Here is a 21,630-nt window from a genome sequence, read left to right as displayed (position 1 = left end):
AATAACTTTAAGACCCACAAGCACATACAATTAATAATATACAAATAATTTTAAAATGATATTTAATAATACAACAAATAGTCATATCAATTATCACCTATTAATTGCATATAAAAACAAAAAGATAAAAGCTTAAATGAAACATATTCACAATATAAGTATAAAATAACACACAAAAACATATAATATCGCAATAAAGTTCTAAGACATACTACAAAAACTTCATGGGAAAAATGAACAATTTCAACAAAATTCCTAACGATATGTCTCTACAAATCATGGAATTAGTTGTCAAACAACAACCAATGATGATGGAAAAGATCCAGTTTAGGATGCATTCTTAGGAGATTTCATAGAGGATGATCCCAATGATCCCGTATAAGATAATCCCTTAGTGGATGATCATACAAATGAAGAATTTAATCAAATGTGAGATACATAGTACAACAAATTATATATTATATATGCTTATTTACATAGTATGAAAAATTGTGACTTGCTGACATAAGAAGCAATAATAAATGAGATGTAAAAACTAGGAGATAAAGAAGGTGCGCTATATTTTCTATAGAATTTATAATTTATGAGATGTTTTTTAGTTATTTTACAACTTTGTTCAAAAAACCAACGCAAAAAATAATTGTTAAACTCTGAGCATATTTTTTCTTTATGCATCAAATTTTTCGCTCATTCTTAGAAAATTATTTATCAACATATTGAGAAAAATGTATTGTAGTTATTTGTTCATCTCATAATTATTTTCATTTTCTATAATTCAAGCTCTGTTATTCATTATGGTAATAAAGTATCGAAAAATTATCAAAAATATTTATTTTTTAAATTAATTATGTGTCGCGCGAAGCGCGAGCATGCAACTAGTTTTTTTATAATCAAAGTTACATTGAACTATTTAATTAATGTGTGTTCAAACACCGGTACCTTAATAGAAAAATAGAAAATTAAACTAATTCAACTATACAACCTGCAACAAGAAATTTAAACTAACCAAACTGTACAACCTGTAATGAAGGTTTTTTTATTTTTATAAAACAAATTCAACCAAATGAGGAATCCAATTTGCCAACTGAGGAATCCAATTTGACTAGTTATTCCGAATCTTAGTAGCGGATCTCTCTGGGGTCAAACCGTATAAATTATGAAGGTCCTGAGTTCAAGTACAAGCATGGTCGCAAATTTTTTGTGGCCACGAGTTAGACTTTGAGTCAATTTATCTTGTCATCTTGTGAAAAATTTCTGTACAACCTAATGGCCCGAGTCTTATCATTGTGCCCGAGTCTTATCATTGTCGATCCAAAAGAGCACTAATAGATTTGATTCATTTTGGCTCTTAGGCTTGGCGGCTACATGAAACCAATCGTGAATTAGAACTGGTGGACTCCAATCTTTTAAAACGTATGATGAGAGTAGGTCTTTTGTGCACTCAAGCATCGCCACATTTAAGACCTTCAATGTCACGAGCGATGACAATGATTTCTGGAGATATTGAAGTGAGCACTGTAACTTCAAGGCTCGGATACTTCATGAATGAAAATGCTACTCAAGTAAGCGATGCGAGTCATTACAACTTACTCACAAGTACAAGCATGGTCGCCAATGCGCTGCGTTCCCCGGGAGACACTACTACCCCCATGCTAACTGAGATTATTGGTAGATAAGATTGGTTTTTTCTTCCCTATTTTTGGAGGTTTTTATAACTTTGTTTTGGGATCATGAACAATATATATATAATTGTCAAATCAGTGTGACTAGTAACCATTTTTTTTTTCCTGATTTTGGCTATTGCATTGTCGTTTTTCTATTTACTTTTGTGCCTTTCGTTCAACTAAAGATGGAGGTCTCTCTTTTTCTCCTTTTCTTTTGACAGAGAAAGATATCATATAAGCTTGTCATGTGGACATTTTGACAGAGAAAGATATCATATAAGCTTGTCATGTGGACATCCGGTATATACTTGAACTCGCGAATGGAAGTTTCACTTGACGGCAGGATAATTTGGGTCAAAACTCAACGCATGGTTACAAGGATATTGCTCTCCGCGATAATCGAACTCAGAACCTTCCAAATTTATATGGTTTGATCCAAAGATATTCACCACTAAATTATCGCTCAAGTGGTTAAATGTAGAGGTCTCTATCTCAAGCATTAGGAGAACTTCCTCATTGCTCGGGCTCGGCTTAGATCTTCATGAGATTTGTTAACAAGTCGTCTAGGCCCAATGGGCCGAAACAACATACCGAACCCAACGTGTGGTACTTACTAACCAAACCATTGCTTCAACCAAAAGGGCCAAAAAATATATATATAAACAATTACAATTGAACACATGCAACAAATCCCAAGTGTTATAGAAGACGACAACAATAATAAATGAAATAAAATAGTAACCATTATTCAAAATTTCAAATGGTCCTAATTATTTGAAATTATTTTTTTATATAACATAATATAATATTGATTATATGAAAATAAATAAAAAAAAAAACAATTTCACTAACAAGTATTTCTAAAAAAAAAAACCTGACTTTATAAAAGGATTTGGGAATTAGCTAGAGTGACAACTTGCACATTTAAATATTTAATCATGATTAGAGCATCTCCAATAGCAACTGTAAACTCATCTTGTATCCTTATTTTACCGGATATAGAGGCCAAACATCGCAAAACATGGGATGCAGCAGGACCGTTATATTGGTGGAAAATTTTCACGGATCTACAGTCGTCCCTACATCAAGCGGACAACTGTAGATCCTGTATTAATATTATATCATTAAAATATTCATACCTTTCACTATTAAATTGTATATTATATAATTCTTAAATATTTTTTATTGTGTTATATTTGGCATCCAACTTTTAATTGTTAAATAGTTTGCCATCCAACTTTAAATTTTTAATCTTTTTATGAAAATCAAGGAAAAAAAATAATTTTCGATAAATATAAATAATATTTATTTCTATATATAAAGATTTCAAATAATCTTTATTTATATATATGATTCAATATAGCCGTTTGAGTAAACTTTTAGACTAAATTGAGAAAATCTGAATATCTTGTGAACTATATATTTAATATTTTTTGATATTTATGTCATATATTATTTTATCAAAAAATGATATTGTCAAAAATATATTTGTTATTGTATAATATAATCAATAAAAATTAAACTGAAAAGAATTTAAAAGTGATTAGAGAAATGAATATTTTAAGTTATAGATGATGATTTAGATGAGTTAATGTAGAGTGCTGTTGAATTGTGATTCTGTAAAACTGTAGAATGACTCAATTTATTGTATTTTAAAGAATATGTTAAGAAGAGCTGCACTTAAGTACTATATATAGAGCTTTTTTGGTATATAACACCCTGTACAAATTGATTGAGCATCTAATACCCAATTTCAATTTTCGCTATTCAAAATAACGGAATTCATTTGACTTTTTCATTGTCATTAATAGCAACAGAGGCAATGAATGCCACTAAGGGTAACAGTGATTTGTTTGTTTTTCTCTCTCCTCACTTCTTGTTCTCTAATCGTAGACGGATGTTGCTCACTACAATCCGTCTGATTTGATGAACTAAACTACCACCAACACTTTGCTTTACTTTTATATCAATATCAATCAATTCCTATGGCAGACACTTTCAGAGTATTGTTTTGAGAATTAGATATGTGTAATTTCTAATGTTGATCCTATCAATATATATACATATAGTGAGTGGGTTTGGTTTGTGTGAAAATTACAATGCACACATATATATATAAACTTCGACAGATTGGTGTCCCCAAGAGGATCATGGGTTCTAGCTTATATATGTATGATTAATCAACAATATTGACTTTTCATGATCTCTTTATAGCTTCCCACGCTTTATGATATTGAAAAACTTAATTTGGATGAAAAGTATGAGGTTGAATTCTTCATCTATGACCAACTTAATTTTCTTTAATCAAAATCAGTGTCATCACAAGCTCGCTCTTGGTTTATAAAGTTAAAAAAATAACAATAAAAATAAAAAATTTATAAAATAGTATTTTTTAGGTTATCTACTAATTATACATTCGAAAGTAAAGAAAATAACAATAAACTAAAAATTTATAAAATACGATAAGTAATAATTGTCAAATGTCTTCTTGTTTCAATCATGAGCATGATTTTTTTTTTTATAACAAGAGGGTTTAAATTGAAAATTAAGGAAGATCTTTTATATAAATTATTATATAACTAGGGTTATTAAAAAAATTAAGGGGTCCCCCTTAGCATAGGGTAGCTTTGCCCTGAGTAAAAGTCTAAAATAGGCAATATCATTATTATGTTTGACTTGTCTATCTACGTTAAAGTGTCGGGAAATTAGACTTGATCCTCCTTGATAGAAATATCACACGACAATAAAGAAATTGAATTTGATTGAGAATAGTAACACAATCACAACACAAGAATTTACGTGAAAAACTCTAAAAAGAGAGAAAAATCATGGGTGTTATCAAAAGACAAATAGATAAACTTTCTAACAAATTTGTACAATCATATTCTCAGTGACCTTCTTTACCCAAGAAATCCAATAATACCCAAGAACCCAATAAATTATCATAAGCCCTACTCCAGAGCCTATTCTCTACACTCTTTTTTACATATTGGAATCTCTCACAGTCTCATACTCAGAATCCAAATACATGAAAAAAATAAACCATAAAGTTTCCCCACCTTGCTCTCTCTCACCCTAAGTCTGGCTGCCCCTTTAACTTTAGAAAAAAACAAAGCAACAGGAACTTAAATTACAACCCGACAAAAAATTTTTAAAAAAAAACTTATATTTATAAACTATACATGTCGGTCGGTTTACCAAAGTCCAACTTGCACCAATTTTCCATTGCGTCAGACGTGCACAATTATGTAATAAACACATTTTCAACTCTTTTTTTTGACCAATACTAGACATGATCGGACTTGGTATATACACAAGGCCTTGAAAAGCTTGTAAAATATTGTGGGTCGAGTTTGACTAGCAAGGTCTTGGTGTTTGTTTATGTATTTGTGGTGGCTCTGAAACTCAAGAACAGAGGAGAAGAATCTCATCCCTTCACTACTTTCTCATCAATTAATAGACAGGAATTTGATGTTGTGGTCAAGGCAAGTATGGGTGTTTGGAAGTCTAGTAGCTGGATTATTGCTACTTGGGGTTGCTCAAGCACAGAATAGGACTCAACCTACTACAGATGCTAATGATGGTATGTGTATATATATATATTCAAGCTCCCTACCCCTCTCTCTTTCGTTGTATGCATAAGTTCTGCACAAGTTAAAACCCTGATTCACACATATATATATAACTGATTAAGCCTGTACATATAAGCATATAGCATATTATTATTAAAGTTATTTTTCATGCTGATCTTGAAGTAACCTTTTCCTTTCCTTGGGCAGTACCTCCCAACAAGATTGATCCGTTTGGATTTTGGTCCATGATGGCCTTTTTATTGATTTTGACGATTGGATCTCTCTAATGATAGCCACTCATGAAATTGATAATAAATATTTAATTTATTGTCATCTAAATTAGTGTTTACACAAAATCATAGGGAGAAACTAAGAAAAACAAAGAAATCTAGAGAGAAACTAAATCTACACTACTCCTACAACTATGGTAATGAGAGAATGTAATGAGAGGCAACCCTTAGATTATGATTTTATCCCCTTTCTTACATGTCAAAATACCTATCTACTCTTACAAACTCGTTTCCCATTGGTTACCAATGTTAAATGCCCTCTTAAAATCAACTTACAAAGTGCATATCCGCGAACGCTGTCCGGACACCTTAGAGGGGTGTCCTGAAAGATTTCAAGCTATATGTAGCTGTCCGGACAGCTTTCATACTGGGTCATTTCTGAGCTTTTCAGGACTTGAAATTTGCTACATTTATCAATATGTCTAGAAGGCACTATTCATCTGAGTCTCCAAAATATTCAATTTATGTTCATTTCCTACAAAATCAAAGGAAAACACTCGTAAGAGCAAAATCAATAGTAATATACCTTCCATATCAAGAGCTAGAGAAAACTGATGACTTTCCTTGTACAATAGAGTTGACAGGTGTAAAGTAACACTTATAATATGAGCCCTTTTATTTAACAACAGTTTGCTTCAATACCATATTGAGAATCCATACACTCCCACTACAAAGACCTAGAGTAGGATTTAGGAGGAGGAGAGGGTATTCCATTACGAAGTGATGGACTTCTTACATGCGGAAATGGGATTTTTTTTCTTCAGAAGATAATTTCAACCCGGAAATCGCAAGAGCCTTTGGTATTTACTATTTTACCTGCCCAAGAGAGAGTGGGCAGATCCAAATCATCCAATTAGAAGTCGTCATTAGAAACATTTGCCTTCGTGACTTCGTTAGTAGATGACAAGTCCAAAACTTTTCTGAAATTTTGGTTTGTTTCAGCAAGAATTGTGAACTCTATCTTCCAAAGATGGGGCATAAAAGCAAACCAGAATCAGTGGAATATAAGCGGAGAGCCTTGCAGTGGAGACGCCTTGGACACAGCTTCTGCCACAATCGATGATGGGACTCACAACCCATTTATCAAATGCACCTGCTCTTTCAACAATGGCTCCACTTGCCGCGTTAGTGCACTGTAATGTTCTCTCAATCATTATTTTTCTCTACTTTCAAAGTGAAGGAAATTGTTTCAAGTCTCTTTAACTTTACATACTAGTTCACTGCGTGCTCTTAATCTTATTATGTGTACAATAGCTGGAGTCGTTAATATTATGATGGGCTAGTTCTGTTTGGTTGGAACTATGGCATTACTTCTGTCATTGGTCAATGTTATAAGTGGCAGCCATTGGATATTAGCAAATGAGACTATGTTAGACGTTCTCTTTTGTTTTCGAGAAAAAAAATTGTTGATATTTCATGGGGAACCTGTCTCTTGTGTTTGATGAAATGCCTGAGTGGTTATAATAAGCTCTGTAAATGAGAAGTTTAATTGCTGCGACTGTGCTTGTGGAAACAAGAAGGGAGAAAATGAAAGATGATGATATCAATGTGGTCGCATGGTGATAAAATGCATTTCTATGCATGCTTGAGGTTTGTATTTGCATCTTGGGTTAATAACTACAGAAAAGGGTCTTTGATTAATCCTTCCGGGAAAGTATATCTGAATGTTTTATTGGCATTATATTGTGTTGTTTCAAATGGTAAAACTCATTATGCCATTGCATTAAACAAAAGTTATCAGGTAACTGTATAAGTTTTGGAGAATTACTGTTCTATCTGTTATATGTATCTCCCGGTGCTATAGCATCGTAAACTTTGATTATCACATTTGAGTATCTGGGGAATAATTTTAGATGTTATTTGCTTGCAAACAAGAACGATGTTTACAGGGGAATGCTGGGGCTGGTCTTACCATTAGATTAAGATAGAACTTGTGGAGCTATAGATTGAATTTTTCATTTTTTATCATCCTTCTATTTCCTTCTTCCATGGTGCTTGCTAAACTAGCAATTTTGTCATTGCCATAGCTACATTCCCGGAACTAGCATATTCATATTCGAATACGTTCTTTCTCTTTAGTTTTGACTTACTCAAATGTGGTTTTGATGATTGAAGAGTGCTGTAATGCTGCCAAAGCTCAAACGTCAGCGCAGACTGAATTGCAGAATATCTGAAATTGTCTTGTTTTCTTGCTGTTATTTAAATACTTTTCACAGGAAAGTCTATGCATTGGATGTTGTGGGTGCAATTCCTGATGTGCTATGGAATTTGACGTACCTCACAAATCTGTATGGAATCTTACTTGCTTATTCATTTACACGGTTTCTGTGTCGGTACTTCCTGTCATAGATAATCAAATCAACATGGGCCTTCCATCAGGCCCAAATGTATCGTTCATGCATAGGCCAATAGGCTAAATGCTTCCACTTCTCAGCTGATTTCCACCATGGTCCCTTTCATTCCTGTTCTGTTAGATATACATAACTTCATGCCACTTTTTACAGGAATTTAGCTCAAAATTATTTGACGGGTCCCCTGCCTTCAACCATTGGAAATTTAATTCGTATGCAATACTTGTAAGAGGATCTTAACTCTATTTTTAATTCACCTCAGATTATAGGATATTCCATATTCAATTTTTTCTCTTCCTGTGACTAGAAGCATTGGCATTAATGCACTATCAGGGGAGCTTCCAAAGGAACTGGGTTTGTTAACTGATTTAAGATCATTGTAAGTACTCTTCATTCTCAAATTTATCAATTATTCAATTGGTATCTCTCTCTCTCTGGTGTACTCTCGATGTTCTACAACTGCAAACTCTTTCCTCCTCCTCCCCTCATTTCCTGAAAGGAAGACAAAAGATTTTATTCCTTATGTTTTACGCACTGTATTCCTTAGCTATAGTATTTAATTGGCATGTCTCCCAACAGAAGAGGAAATTCAATTATCTTCAATGATATTTTGAAATACTATGTATCATTTTTTTATATTTCTTTTTTGGGTGCGTAGCAATATATTATTGACTGAAGTTTGCATCCTCATGGCTGATGGTTGGAGAAAGTATCGAGGCCAAATGCATTGTACTGCATCACATTGCCTTTTCAACTGTTTTTTCTTTTTTTTTTTGTAGTGGATTTGGAACAAACAATTTCTCTGGTCCTCTACCATCCGAGCTTGGGAATTTATTAAAATTAGAGCAAATGTGAGTTCTGACTTTTGCCTTCATATTACACTTTTCTCTATAAGCGCTCCACCACTCGTCTTAGACTGCATGCCGGTATATTGTTATTATTTTTTAGGAAGTGCATGCTCATGAAATGTTACAGAGTCAAGTCAATTTCCCACGTGCTCAATGGCATCTGTACTTGTGACCATTTTGTTTTTGTAGTGTTAAACAACTAATACTTAGTAACAATGAATCCTACAATTGTGATGGTTTTGTGGAGGCCAGAATGCTTAGAAATGTAATATATGTGAATTCATATATTCTATTTACATGCTACTGGGCTAAAAGGGACAATGAATCTGTAGACATGTATGGGATATATTGAAAACTATATGTCAAGAAGCTATCAGTTTATGTAATTTTGGCAGACTTTCAGAAACTAGTCTGTTTGCAGCTTAAAAACTTTAACATCGCAAGCTTTTGTCTAGTTTCCTTGGGATTCATATGTATATGCTAATTTAAGAATTTCTGATACTATAAACATTGAGGACTGATGAACAACCTTTTCTAAATAAATCATTCATTCCTGATCCAAATGTGTAATTAACTTCCTGCTCTAATCAGTGGATGCATTTTTGAAGTTGCTAGAATATGTATAAATGATATGAAATGCCAACCCAACTAGTTAACTTATTTGGTTTAATGGCAAAGTAACTAATTTTAACATGGTATCAGAGCAGGAGATGTTGGGTTCAAAGTTTAGCTTCTGCAATTTAAACTCCCATTTGTTGTTGCCCCAAGTGTTGGCCTTTGTGTGTGTTTGTCGTTGCCCCAAGTGAGGGCCTTGTGTGAGAGTAGCCCTACTGTTGGGCCGTCGGATTGCCTAGCCAACATGTGAGGGGGAGTGTTAGAATATGTATAAATGATATGAAATATCCCAACCCAAAAGGTTAACTTGTCGGGTTTAATGACAAAGTAACTAATCTTAACATAAGTGTTGATATTTTGTGTGTGTTTTTTTTTTTTTTTTTGAATTTGATGCATTTTTGAAGTGTTGATTTTTTTCCTTTTTTCTTTTTCAAATTTTCTTTGCATGGTTATGTTATTATTGTTAGACTTATCCATCATTTAGTTGCTAGTGTATCTATACTTTGGAAGCTTTGAGATCAAATATTTTGTTTGTGGACAATAGTAGCTACCAATTGCTTGATTGCAGCACTACTTTAATAATATATTTCCATACTACAGCTCAAAAACAATTCACCCATGGTGAATTTCTCAAGTCTTTTTTTTGATTCCATGGTGATTTTTTCGTCAATACTTATGTATGACCATAATGTGCCTAAGCTTCTAACATTAAAATTCAGCTGACTCCCCTCAAAATTTTTTAATTAGTCCTAAGTATAGAGCAAATTAAAGAAAAGACCTCCCCTGAATTTTCAATTTAGACCTGCTGCAAAAAAATCATGCTCAAATGGTTAAAACAAGAAGACATGTGACAATTATTACTTATCCTATATAAAACTTTTGGTTTTTAATGTTTCCTTTGTACTTTTGAAAGTATAATTAATAGATAACCAAAAAAATTTACTTTGCCGACCCTAACTTGAAATCTTTTATCCGCCCCTGACGGCTGACGACCCCCTCATATTACGTTCTGGCTTCACCCCTGTTTATGATCAACTTCCGTTCTATCATTTCATTATATATGAACAACTGGAATCTTCTACTTATCTTGTACTAGGCAGTACCAGTACTTGAAAATTCTTTATCTTGACAGATATTTTGATAGTGCTGGAGTAAGCGGTAAGATCCCTTCGACATTTGCTAATCTGCAGAACATGGTTATAGTGTAAGAACATTTCGGTAGTGGTTTTCTTGTAAGAAATTATTCTTCAAGTATATATCGAAAGAATATGGCGCAGATCAAATTTGAGAAAATATTTATGTTGTTTTCAGGTGGGCATCAGACAATAATCTCACTGGCAGGATTCCTGACTTTATAGGAAACTGGACAAAGCTTACAACGTTGTATGACTATTGTCGTATTTTTCTTAATTTAATTTTTTTCTCAAGTAGTCTTATGCTTATAATGAATTCTGTTGATATAAGATGTGTCTTTATAAATAATTTGTATTATGCTGTGAATGCTATGTATGTTTATACAGTTATGTTATCTTTTTTGTACATGTCATTGTAGGAGATTTCAAGGAAACTCTTTTGAAGGTCCAATTCCGTCAACGTTTTCTAATCTAACAGCTCTGACAGAGTTGTGAGTCTCTATATGTACTGGTTGACCATCTCCTTTACCATTTCCAGTCTAAATGTCAAACATCTCATGTCAATTGTGACTACAGGCGAATAAGTGACATATCTAACGGGGGCTCCTCATTGGCGTTTATGAAGAATATGAAGTCTCTAACTATCTTGTAAGGAAATATGTATGATTTCATAAATCTTAGATGTTTGCATGCTGTGATTTTCTCCTTTTCATTTCTCTTGTGGAAGGCTTGCAGCAATGTACTTAATTTTCTGCAGGGAGCTAAGGAATGATAATATCTCTGATTCAATTCCATCAGACATAGGAGAATACCCGAGCTTGACACAACTGTGAGTTATTCCCATGGATGGATGACTGCTTAATTACCATAGAAATTGTAATACATGATGATAAAATTAGGTTCTACTAAGGAATTTGAAGCAGGAAATTGTCGTTGCATCACTAAGCTGGTCATGATGAACAAGATTACATCAGGTCTTTTTGGGGATTGCATTTTAACTTTCTTTTAGTAATATGCTCATCACACTTCAAACATCCATCATTTTTTTTCTATGGATGTCTGATCATGTTTATCTGGTAATAAATGGATGATCTTTCCCCCTTCTTTTCCAGGGATTTGAGCTTTAATAGGATAATTGGCCCTATTCCTGACTCGCTCTTCAATCTGGGTTCTCTTACCCATTTGTAATAATTCAGCTCTCTCTTGTTGTATTCTACTCCTCCAAAAATGTGTTTGATGTAATGAAGCGTTACTTGTTGCCATTGAGCCCAGGTTCCTAGGAAACAATGCGCTGAACGAAACTCTTCCTGTGGAAAAAAGCTCGTCTCTTAGCAACATGTAAGTGCAGCTGCCATATATGAATTCACTGGTGTCATGATGCATCAAACATGGAGTTTGCCGTCAATATTAATGTAGTTGAATAGATCATGTTCGTATTGACCAGCAAGAAAACTTTTCTGGATCTTTACTGTATTTGTATCTTGATCTAGCATCTCTTAATAATTGGAACTTAAATGTGCAAAAAGCGCACAAATTTTATTATTAGTTGTTTTTAGCTTGTGGGAGGAATCGAACCTACAATAGGTTCAAAATGCTAAGGAGTGGCTACCACTAGGCCAAGAATTCCCTGTTATATATCTTCTACTCGTTATGCTATTTCTAGCACTTGTATATTCTTGGACAATTATAGATGCCAAGAGCTGATGAAATTCCAATCTAATGGGTGAAGATCGGTAGTTCGATACTAATGATGTGACAGTCTGTCAAAGAAAGTGAAATTTTGAGCTACTATTAGCATGCTAAGTAAAGAAATGTGAGTGGTTGAGTTACAATTTGTACATAATAAGCTTCAAAGCCAGTAGTTGGACAGGAGATTCTTATCTAGGAGAGCTGGTACAAAGTATATGTGGAGTGAGTGAGTTGAATTATCTAAATTGTGGCATGCATGTGATATTATTCCTTTGCATTTGTTCAATATGTTTTGGTGAGTGTTCTCTAATGTGAAAAAAAAGATATGGTTTCTCTTCAATTGTGGGTGCACTAAATGCAAAGATGTATGGATTCTGTTGATGAGTCATCTCTTTGTAAAATCTTTTGCATCCTGTAAGTTATTTGGATAGATTTGTGAGGGCTAACTGAGTTCCTTGGAACTAAGCTTTTAATTGAGCTGAGATCTTTTAGGTATCGATTCGAAAAATAATGACCGTTTTATGTGACACCCAATGATTTGAATTGTTTGTTCATAACTGTGGTCCTGCATCAGCTTGGCATGGAGAAATTGTGGGTTCTTGACTGTGTGAAATGCTTACTTGATATGAAGAAGGAAAAGATAAATGTGATTGGCCAATATGAAGAAGGAAAAGATAAATGTGATTGGCCAATATACGAATTTAATAATTAGCAATCATTTGGTTTTCATCTGGTTGGATACATGGTCAACATCATTATTGCTTCATGCTTGCAGAGATGTTTCATATAACAATCTCATGGGAAGCTTACCATCTTGGGTCAGCAATGAAAACTTACAACTGTGAGTCTCTCTAAATTTTCACATTCTTACAACAGTTTATAAACATATATGCCTTCATTTGCACATGCATATGCAGGGCCGGCCCTGAGCACGGCCAGCCTGGGCGACCGCCCAGGGCCCCCAATCTGGGGGGCCTCAATATATATATATATAAGTGTATACTGAAAAAGTTGAAGAGTATTTTATATAGTTTTTGCAAGTAGATGATACATCTGGTTTGGGTATTTTTAAGGAGTTTATTGAAGTGTTAAAGTGCCTACAACTTGACTTTGATGATGTGAGGGGGCAAGGATATGATAATGGGTCTAATATAAAAGGAAAACACCAAGGTGTTCAAAAGAGATTGTTCAAAATGTTGTGAGGTCTAAGATATTTATGTAATTTCATGTAATTTTCAAAATGTAAATTTTTTTTTCTTTTTCCAATTTTTGTAATGACTGATTGTAAATTTTATGTAATGAAATTCAAGGCGTGATGGCCTAGCCTCCCAAAATTGGGTTCTAGCCATCAAAAATTTCATGTGTTATATTTTATGTTTTTTAAGTATAAAGGGCCTCCAAATAATTTTTTGCCCAAGGCCACCAAAAGGGCAGTGCCGGCCCTGTGCATATGTTCTTAACCGAAAGGGAAATTTCATGTGCGCATGTTTACTGCTAGATTTGCATTCATTTTTCATTTAAAAATTTCTGTTATGGGGTATTCTACTAGCTGTTATCATTTTCTAAAACGATTTTGTAATGCCTTATTCATTACCTTGTATATTAGTTAATTATGCTAAGCAAAATGAACTTTCTGTGTATGTGCTTATGAGATAGACGCTAATGTTGAGACCCTTATGGGGGCGTTACATGCAGTAACTTGGTTGCCAACAACTTCATGATAAAGGGTTCAAAGATCAGGTGAGTCTCCTGGTGATATGTTTACTTCTACTGCTTGAAGGTCTCAAACAAAGATTTCTGCAGCTTAATGAACAGTTTCTTTTTCTAAGAACAATGTTATTGGCAAGTACAATCTCATGAGACCAATGAAGGACCAATATGCCTATTAAAGCTTCAACACACTACTTCTTAACTTTTTGGGCAAAAAGATGGATATTGAGCAATAGTGTTCTACATGTTTGCTCATAGGAACTAGGAAGTGTATGAACTGTGTTTTTGAGCCTATTTATTTTATACTCCAAAACATGCTATTCCTGATTTTCCTCTTGCATATTTCTCTGTGTCTGCTTAGAGATGCCTAATAATTTTTCCCCAATTTAGGAGTTTTTTTTTTTTTTTTTATGGATTTTGGAGTATTTTGATGGCTTGTGTTTTGGGTGTTAAAAGAAGCAAAACTTGGGAGCCTTTTAAATTTGTTCTCATGCGTTTAACAAACACCTTAGAACCCATTGATGATTATTTTGGTGTATTTCATAGAATTACCCTAAATTGGGGTGTTTTCATGGGTTATGAACTTTCTGGACAAATATATTCTTAATTAATTATTGAGTTCAAAATCTCATTAAAACACATTACATTTAATAAGGACATTATGATATTTACTTTCTTTATAAAACCCACGAGAACCCATAGGAACAAAATTTTCAAGCATGGGTTCAAGTGACTCAAAATTCATGAATGTGGCTCTTTTTTCCCCAATTCCTTGAATAATTGTGTCTGTTTCCTGGCTTAATCCCACATTTATTGTCTAAGTGCATATTTATCTGCTTTCAGTGGTTTGCCATCGGGACTCATCTGTCTTCAAAAGAACTTTCCTTGCAATCGAGGCCGTGGAAGGTGTAAGTATAAGCAATGTTAACTCTGGTTAAAAATGAATTTTTAAATGCTTTCTTTTATTCATACTTTTATGGAGATTGAAATCAAGATAATTGAAAGCATGTGTCTGCATACATTTATGTACAATTTTCTGCCGAAAACATTTCTTACACTTTTCTGCCAAATTTTGATGTTGTTAGTTGCTATGTATGACCAAAAGCATTCCTAATCATTGTCTCCAAATGTGGTTGTCATCATCACATCATCATCATCACCTTTTTCTTAATTTGATGGTCAGATTACCTTTTTCTTAACCTACTCTGATAAATACCTCTACTATCTCTTGGTGTAACAGATTATAACTTTGCAATTAAGTGTGGGGGTCCACAGATTACATCTTCTAATGGAGGAACTGTGTATGAGAGGGATAATGAAACTCTTGGTCCAGCAAACTATTTTGTTACTGACACAAACAGGTGGGCAGTTAGTAACGTTGGACTGTTTGCTGGGATTTCATCTCAATCCACAGACAGTCTAGACTCAGAACTGTTCCAGACAGCACGTGTCTCACCATCATCACTGAGGTACTATGGCTTGGGCCTCGAGAATGGCAACTACATTGTGAACCTCCAGTTTGCAGAAATTTCTATTGACGACTCCACTACATGGAAAGGTCTCGGGAGACGTCTCTTTGATATTTATATCCAGGTTTGTGTTGCCTTTAGAATTTTCATGGACTCATAGGGCATCTAGTTGTTTCTTCTTAAGCTGAAATTTCTATTACAAACCATTTTTAAGGCGATAATAATAGCTAAATTGATGTTAAGGAAAGAGAGAAAAATTAATGTTATAAGTGCTTGCACCCTGCAAATAGGATTAGATGAAAATACACAAATAATTTGGAAGAATATCGATGAGATTGTTTAGGGCATTCTAAGTAGGGTGAAAATATTTTTAGGAGGAGATCTAAATCGACATGTAGGAAGAGATGGTGAACTTTGATAGTATACATGAATGGTATGGGTTTGCGTTCAAAACGCATATCACGAAATAACAAAGAGTGATATGAGAAACTTAAGCCTTAGAAACCCATGAAGAACTGTCCATGGGAAGCGAATTGTCGGACCCCCCCCCCCCCCCCCCCCCCAACTATCTTAGTAAACTGCCCTGCTGAGGGCACTTCTTAGACATATATCTAGGAATAAGATTCAGAAAAATGGGAGGGAATCCCTTCGCTTGTCTAGACAGGGACTCATGAATCATGATCCTTGTTTATCAGAGGAGACTGCATCGAATGATCGATTCATTCCTTTGTTTTAGAGGCGTAAGACGAGACGGCTCATATAACTATCCGATTTAGATCATCCACTTTACTTTATAAGTTGTTTTCTTCTCAGAAGCTTTTCTTAGCTCACGTACTTAAACATTCTTTACTTCTGTCACCACAAAGGGCAAAATAGTGAACCTGTCGCTTTTCGCGTGCTCTTCTTCAAGTAAAAGACAATGTTGAACTTTTACATGACTGACATGCTCAGCCACAAGAACTGCATTCTCAGTAATTCTTGTTGATGATGCAGTAAGAGGTAGGGATTTTCTAGTCACTTCAAAGGTCACAAGCACGACAGTGCCATCTGTCCTCCAAATTTTATATGATGACCGGTATAAATTACTTAAAAATGCAAAATGGGATTTAGTTGGGGAAATAAACTACATGTGGGGAGAAATAATGGTTTATATCAAACAAGTAGCAAAATAAGTGCTTGGTGAGTCAAACGACTATATACCTAAAGGCAAAAAAACTAGGAAGCACGGACACGGACATGGGACATGACACGAACACTCTACGAACACTTTGACATGATAATTTTAAAATGTATAGGACACGGACACGGCAAGGACACGCATGCATAAATATATTTTGAATATATATAGGTCATATATAAGAAATTAATATACAAATCCTGAAATATGTATCAAATATATATAGGTCATATATAAGAAATTAATATACAACTCTTGATGTTGGTGGGTTTTTGTTGAATTGTGCATATTTGGAGACTTATTCAGTTATTTGGTTTTATAAAACAAGTGGGTTGGGCTTGATTTAGGCATAATTGGGAGCCCACGTTACACAAAGTCCACTAGTAACACAAATTTTGAAAACAAGCATCTAGTGTGTTAGGAATTAGGATACAAAGCTATGAGAGGGAGATTGAAAACAAGCATTTAGTGTGTTAGGATACAAAGCTAGGAGAGGGAGATTGCAACACTGATCTGATGTGACATAGAAAGTTAGGAGAGAGAGAAAGATTGCAATACTAATGTAATGTGACAAGCCTAGATCATAGGTTAACTGTGAGTTAAGTCTTACAGAATACTTTATTTATATTGGTAGTGTCTTTAAAAGCTTTTACAGTCTTGTCCAGAGTTCTCAAATCAACCTGTGCAAAATCAACGTTCAACCTGTGTCCAGCCTGAGCCCGTGTCCCCAAGTGTCCAACCCGTGTCCCCATATTTAAAAAAAGAAAACCAGGACACGGTCTGGACACGTGTCAAGAGGCGTGTTGGTGTCTGACACGGAATTCGTCATTTTAGAAGTGTCCGTACTTCCTAGCAAAAAAATATGTTGTCGGAAAGAGGATGTTAAAGTATTGGGTGGGAAATATATATGATATATCTCTTTGGCGAAGATCATGAAAAATGCTTTCAATCTCAAACAGTTCTGATGTGTTTTCATTGTAGGCCTACTTTGCTGCATCCTATATCTCCTTCGCTATTCCATAGAGTAGGAAATTCTCTCCTTTGCCGTTGTCCATTGAGTTGATTAACCATGACATCAACATGTTGTTTCATGACTTCCATGTTTTAAACTTTGGATCGTCCTTCTTTGGAGGGTTGGAGACTCCTGTGAGATAATAGTCCTTCCCTTTTTCGCAAATAAACATCATCACGGATTTGAGACCACTGAATGAAGTTATGCCATTCAGTTTGTGACCTGTAATGGGGAGATGAGAGCTATCTGATCCTCCCTTTTTACTTGGGATCATAGCTTCCTGGTTGAAGGTGACTTTGGGGTTTGAAACTGGCTTTTCAGTAGCTATCCCTTAATCTGTCAGTAGAAGGATTTAGGGTTCAGAACCTGCTCCAAGTCCATGAAGTTTTATTAGAGAAAACCGTCAAGTCTCTTCACAATCGTTATTGGGTAAATACAAGAATATATATACAGGAAAGCGGCAACTAATTTACCATAATTAAGGGATGTGATTCTAATCTAGAATGAGAAAATACTCCTCCAAACTAGGAAACTAGATTAGGAATGAGATAAGGTAACAACCAAACCCAAATCTTCTTATTTACAATATACTAAGTAAAAACAATATACAGCTGTGAACACCTAAAATCAGGAATAATAAAGAGGAATTTTCACTGTTCTGTATCAAACAGTTCCCAGTCTCAGGTATGATCATGATAATAAAAAATACAAGATAAATCTTCAAGTAATCTGGGATCTATTTTCTCCTACAAAGTAGTTGTTAAAGAGGAAGTTATGTACACCAAGCCCAAACCTAGTCAAGCCCACACAGAAACAGGCCCAATGAAGAGTTACAATACAGCTCATGCTCAAGATTGTATAAGATCAAATTAAAGTGTTTAGTTTCAAACGGCTCCCTGTACAGACACTGTAGTGTCAGTCTGCTATAGCCGTTACTCTCAAAGCTTTGCGTATATATTCTTATGTAATATCTCTGTTCATGTTAATGAAAATAATCTCGCAAAACTCTTTAGTTGTTGTATTTCTTGTTCTTACTCTTCATGTAACTTCCTTTTGCGTTGATTACAGGGAAACCGTGTTTTACAGGATTTTGACATAAAAAAGGAGGCAGGTGGAGTTTCTAACAGAGCTGTTCTGAGGAATTTTACGGCTCAGGTGACAGAAAACTATTTAGAAATTCATCTGTTCTGGGCTGGAAAAGGCACTTGTTGCATCCCATCACAAGGAACATATGGACCTTCTATTTCAGCCATCAGTGCGACCCCAGGTAATGCTGGTGGATCTTAAATTGATTACATCACTTACTAATTTCAGCAAATGGCGTTTACTAACAGTTGAGCTTGCGTACAGATTTCATACCCACTGTTAGTAACATTCCTCCTGGAATCAAGATCAGGAACAATAGAACTGGTCTTATTGTGGGTGTTGTTCTTGGTGTAGGAGCTGCATGTCTTTTAGCTTTATTTTTCATTTCCTTTATTGTCCAAAGAAAAAGGCGCCAGGCTTATGAAGACGAAGGTAAGCTATTAAATCTTTGAGTCTTTCTATTATCTTATTGTGGGTATATTTTGTTTTCTTCATTGCAATGCCAGTGTTAAACAAAGTGGCATATTGGTGTTGTTTACCTTAGTAGCAACAAACTAAGATAATAGGTTGAATAATCTTCATTACTTTCTGGCCGACAACATATGAATCTTCATTCTTCAACCAAACAAAATGGCATATGGTTGTTGTTTGCCATAGATGACTTGATCGTCACCAACATGATCTGTATTTGCCTTCCATTTGCAGAGCTCATGGGAATAGATACCAAACCTTACACTTTCAGCTATGCTGAACTGAAGACTGCTACAGAAGACTTCAACCCTTCCAGTAAGCTTGGAGAGGGAGAATTTGGACCTGTTTATAAGGTAAGCCACCCATTTACGAAGATTTTTCTTATAATCCATATGATTGCATACATAAAGTCATCTTATCATCTGACGGTGTTGCTTTTAATTCCATTTACTCATGTGATGGCACCTCGACCTTTTCAATTGGGTTTAGCCCACCTATTGTATGGGAAAAAGAAAGAGAGGAAAAGATGTGTAGCATTAGATAGACAGCCTGCCATAGCCCTTGACCTTGGTAAGAAAAGTAAAAGAGAACAAGTCCCTAGTGGTTGGATTTCATGGTTTGCACACATTGTTACTATACTTCCAGAGAGACCACACATTTTACGCCCAATCCCTCCATATTTGAAAGGGTTCAGCAAAGAGGCCCATATTCGGGGACTCTTCTGTTTGGGGAGTATTTCCAACACAACACAAAAGTCCCACATTGGAAAAATGTAAGAGTAATGAGTGCTATAAGTAAACGGGTCGAGATACAACAGTAACATAGGCTTAATTTTGCGATTTCTATCAAATTCATAGGGGGTGTGGAGGGGGGATCGAATATAATAGTACTTACTTTGCTCAATTCATATAATAAACTTGGTTAAGGGTCTACCCTTAAGTGGTAGCATAACTATTTCTTCTTTACATATTTAACATCTTGCTCTATAGGGAAAACTCAATGATGGGAGACTAGTTGCTGTGAAGCAACTCTCTGTGAGATCCCATCACGGAAAGAGCCAATTCGTGGCAGAGATTGCTACCATATCTGCAGTGCAACACCGTAACCTTGTTAAGTTGTGTGGATGCTGCATTGAGGTAGATCGACGACTCCTTGTCTACGAGTATATGGAAAACAAGAGTCTTGATCAGGCGTTATTTGGTAAGAGAAGCATTTTTGTTGTGTCAATACAACTTTAATACATGTAAGCAATGTTGATCGCTTACATATGGTTTGCATTACACAGGCAAGACGCATCTGAAACTAGACTGGCCAACACGATATAATATATGCTTGGGGATAGCTCGAGGCCTTGCTTATCTTCATGAGGAATCAAGGCTCCGTATTGTACACAGAGATGTGAAGGCTAGCAATATTCTGCTGGACTCTAATCTTGTCCCCAAAATTTCAGATTTTGGTTTGGCCAAGCTATATGATGATAACAAGACCCACATAAGCACACGCATTGCTGGAACAATGTACGATCATGAATAGCTAAGCTTTTCATTTTCCTTCTATTCTTTGTGTCTTTCTATTCATCATAGGAAAAAACAAATTTTGTCACTCATGTTTTCTTATGCTATGCTTTCTTTTCCTGTTACTCTAGTGGATATCTTGCTCCGGAGTATGCCATGCGTGGACACCTTACAGAGAAGGCTGACGTATTTGCCTTTGGTGTCGTGGCTCTTGAAATCATTAGTGGGAGGCCAAATTCTGACTCGAGTTTGGATGCAGAAAAGGCATATCTTCTTGATTGGGTATGAAACAATTGAGCTTTTCCTCTCATTACATCCTATTCCTTTTATCTTTTTACCATGTCAAATGCTATGAAAAACCAGTTGTGCATGACACATTTTCATCCGTCTTTTATACATGTAAGTGCACCTCATCCTTTGTAGGCTGAGGATCAACACGACCTGAGCATCAGATGCAAGCCAATAACTTTTAGATTTTTGAACAATTAGCTGCCCATACAAAATAGCACTAAAGGATTTTATTCATTTTGGCTCTCAGGCTTGGCAGCTACATGAAACCAATCGTGAATTTGAACTGGTGGACTCCAATCTTTTAAACTTTGACGAGGAAGAAGTAAAACGTATGATGGGAGTCGGTCTTTTGTGCACTCAGGCATCGCCACATTTAAGACCTTCAATGTCACGAGCGATGGCGATGATTTCTGGAGATATTGAAGTGAGCACTGTAACTTCAAGGCCCGGATACTTCATGAATGAAAATGCTACTCAAGTAAGCAATGGGAGTCATTACAACTCGCTCACAAGTACAAACATGGTCGCCAATGCACTGGGTTCCCCTGGAGAGGCCACTACACCCATGCTAACTGAGATTATTGGTAGATAAGACTGGTTTTGGGGAACAATATATGTATATAATTGTCAAATCATATTGATTGGCTACCATTTTTTTTATTTTGGTTATTCCACTGTCATTTTTGGGATCATGAAATACAAGGTATATAATTTTCAAGAGATAGTGAATAGTTGGGA

The 21,630-nt window shown here is 35.1% G+C and overlaps 1 protein-coding gene across 1 annotated transcript; it reads left to right on the top strand.

Moving 5' to 3' along the window:
- The first annotated feature begins 4,990 nt into the window (after nucleotides 1-4,990).
- Nucleotides 4,991-21,630, top strand: LOC119985728 (probable LRR receptor-like serine/threonine-protein kinase At1g56140). Its single transcript, XM_038830094.1, has 24 exons — nucleotides 4,991-5,247; nucleotides 6,469-6,661; nucleotides 7,743-7,814; nucleotides 8,031-8,102; nucleotides 8,185-8,256; nucleotides 8,657-8,728; nucleotides 10,473-10,544; nucleotides 10,652-10,723; nucleotides 10,893-10,964; nucleotides 11,050-11,121; nucleotides 11,231-11,302; nucleotides 11,586-11,657; nucleotides 11,746-11,811; nucleotides 12,938-13,003; nucleotides 13,858-13,902; nucleotides 14,716-14,780; nucleotides 15,113-15,465; nucleotides 18,599-18,797; nucleotides 18,881-19,048; nucleotides 19,322-19,440; nucleotides 20,077-20,287; nucleotides 20,373-20,604; nucleotides 20,733-20,883; nucleotides 21,140-21,630. The coding sequence occupies exons 1-24, from the start codon at nucleotides 5,136-5,138 to the stop codon at nucleotides 21,482-21,484; spliced, it is 3,045 nt and encodes a 1,014-aa protein (XP_038686022.1). The 5' UTR covers nucleotides 4,991-5,135; the 3' UTR covers nucleotides 21,485-21,630.

The sequence above is a fragment of the Tripterygium wilfordii genome, chromosome 19 (assembly GCF_013401445.1).
Source record: "Tripterygium wilfordii isolate XIE 37 chromosome 19, ASM1340144v1, whole genome shotgun sequence".
Classification (NCBI taxonomy): domain Eukaryota; kingdom Viridiplantae; phylum Streptophyta; class Magnoliopsida; order Celastrales; family Celastraceae; genus Tripterygium; species Tripterygium wilfordii.
This window is presented reverse-complemented; position numbering and strand designations above follow the sequence as displayed.

Excerpts from the sequence above, each read along its gene's own strand:
- LOC119985728 (XM_038830094.1), top strand. The coding sequence starts at position 5,136 with ATGTTGTGGTCAAGGCAAGTATGGGTGTTTGGAAGTCTAGTAGCTGGA. Across the intron at positions 8,729-10,472 it reads TTATTAAAATTAGAGCAAAT|ATATTTTGATAGTGCTGGAG; the intron begins GTGAGTTCTGAC and ends TTATCTTGACAG. Across the intron at positions 19,049-19,321 it reads CCAGGCTTATGAAGACGAAG|AGCTCATGGGAATAGATACC; the intron begins GTAAGCTATTAA and ends TTCCATTTGCAG.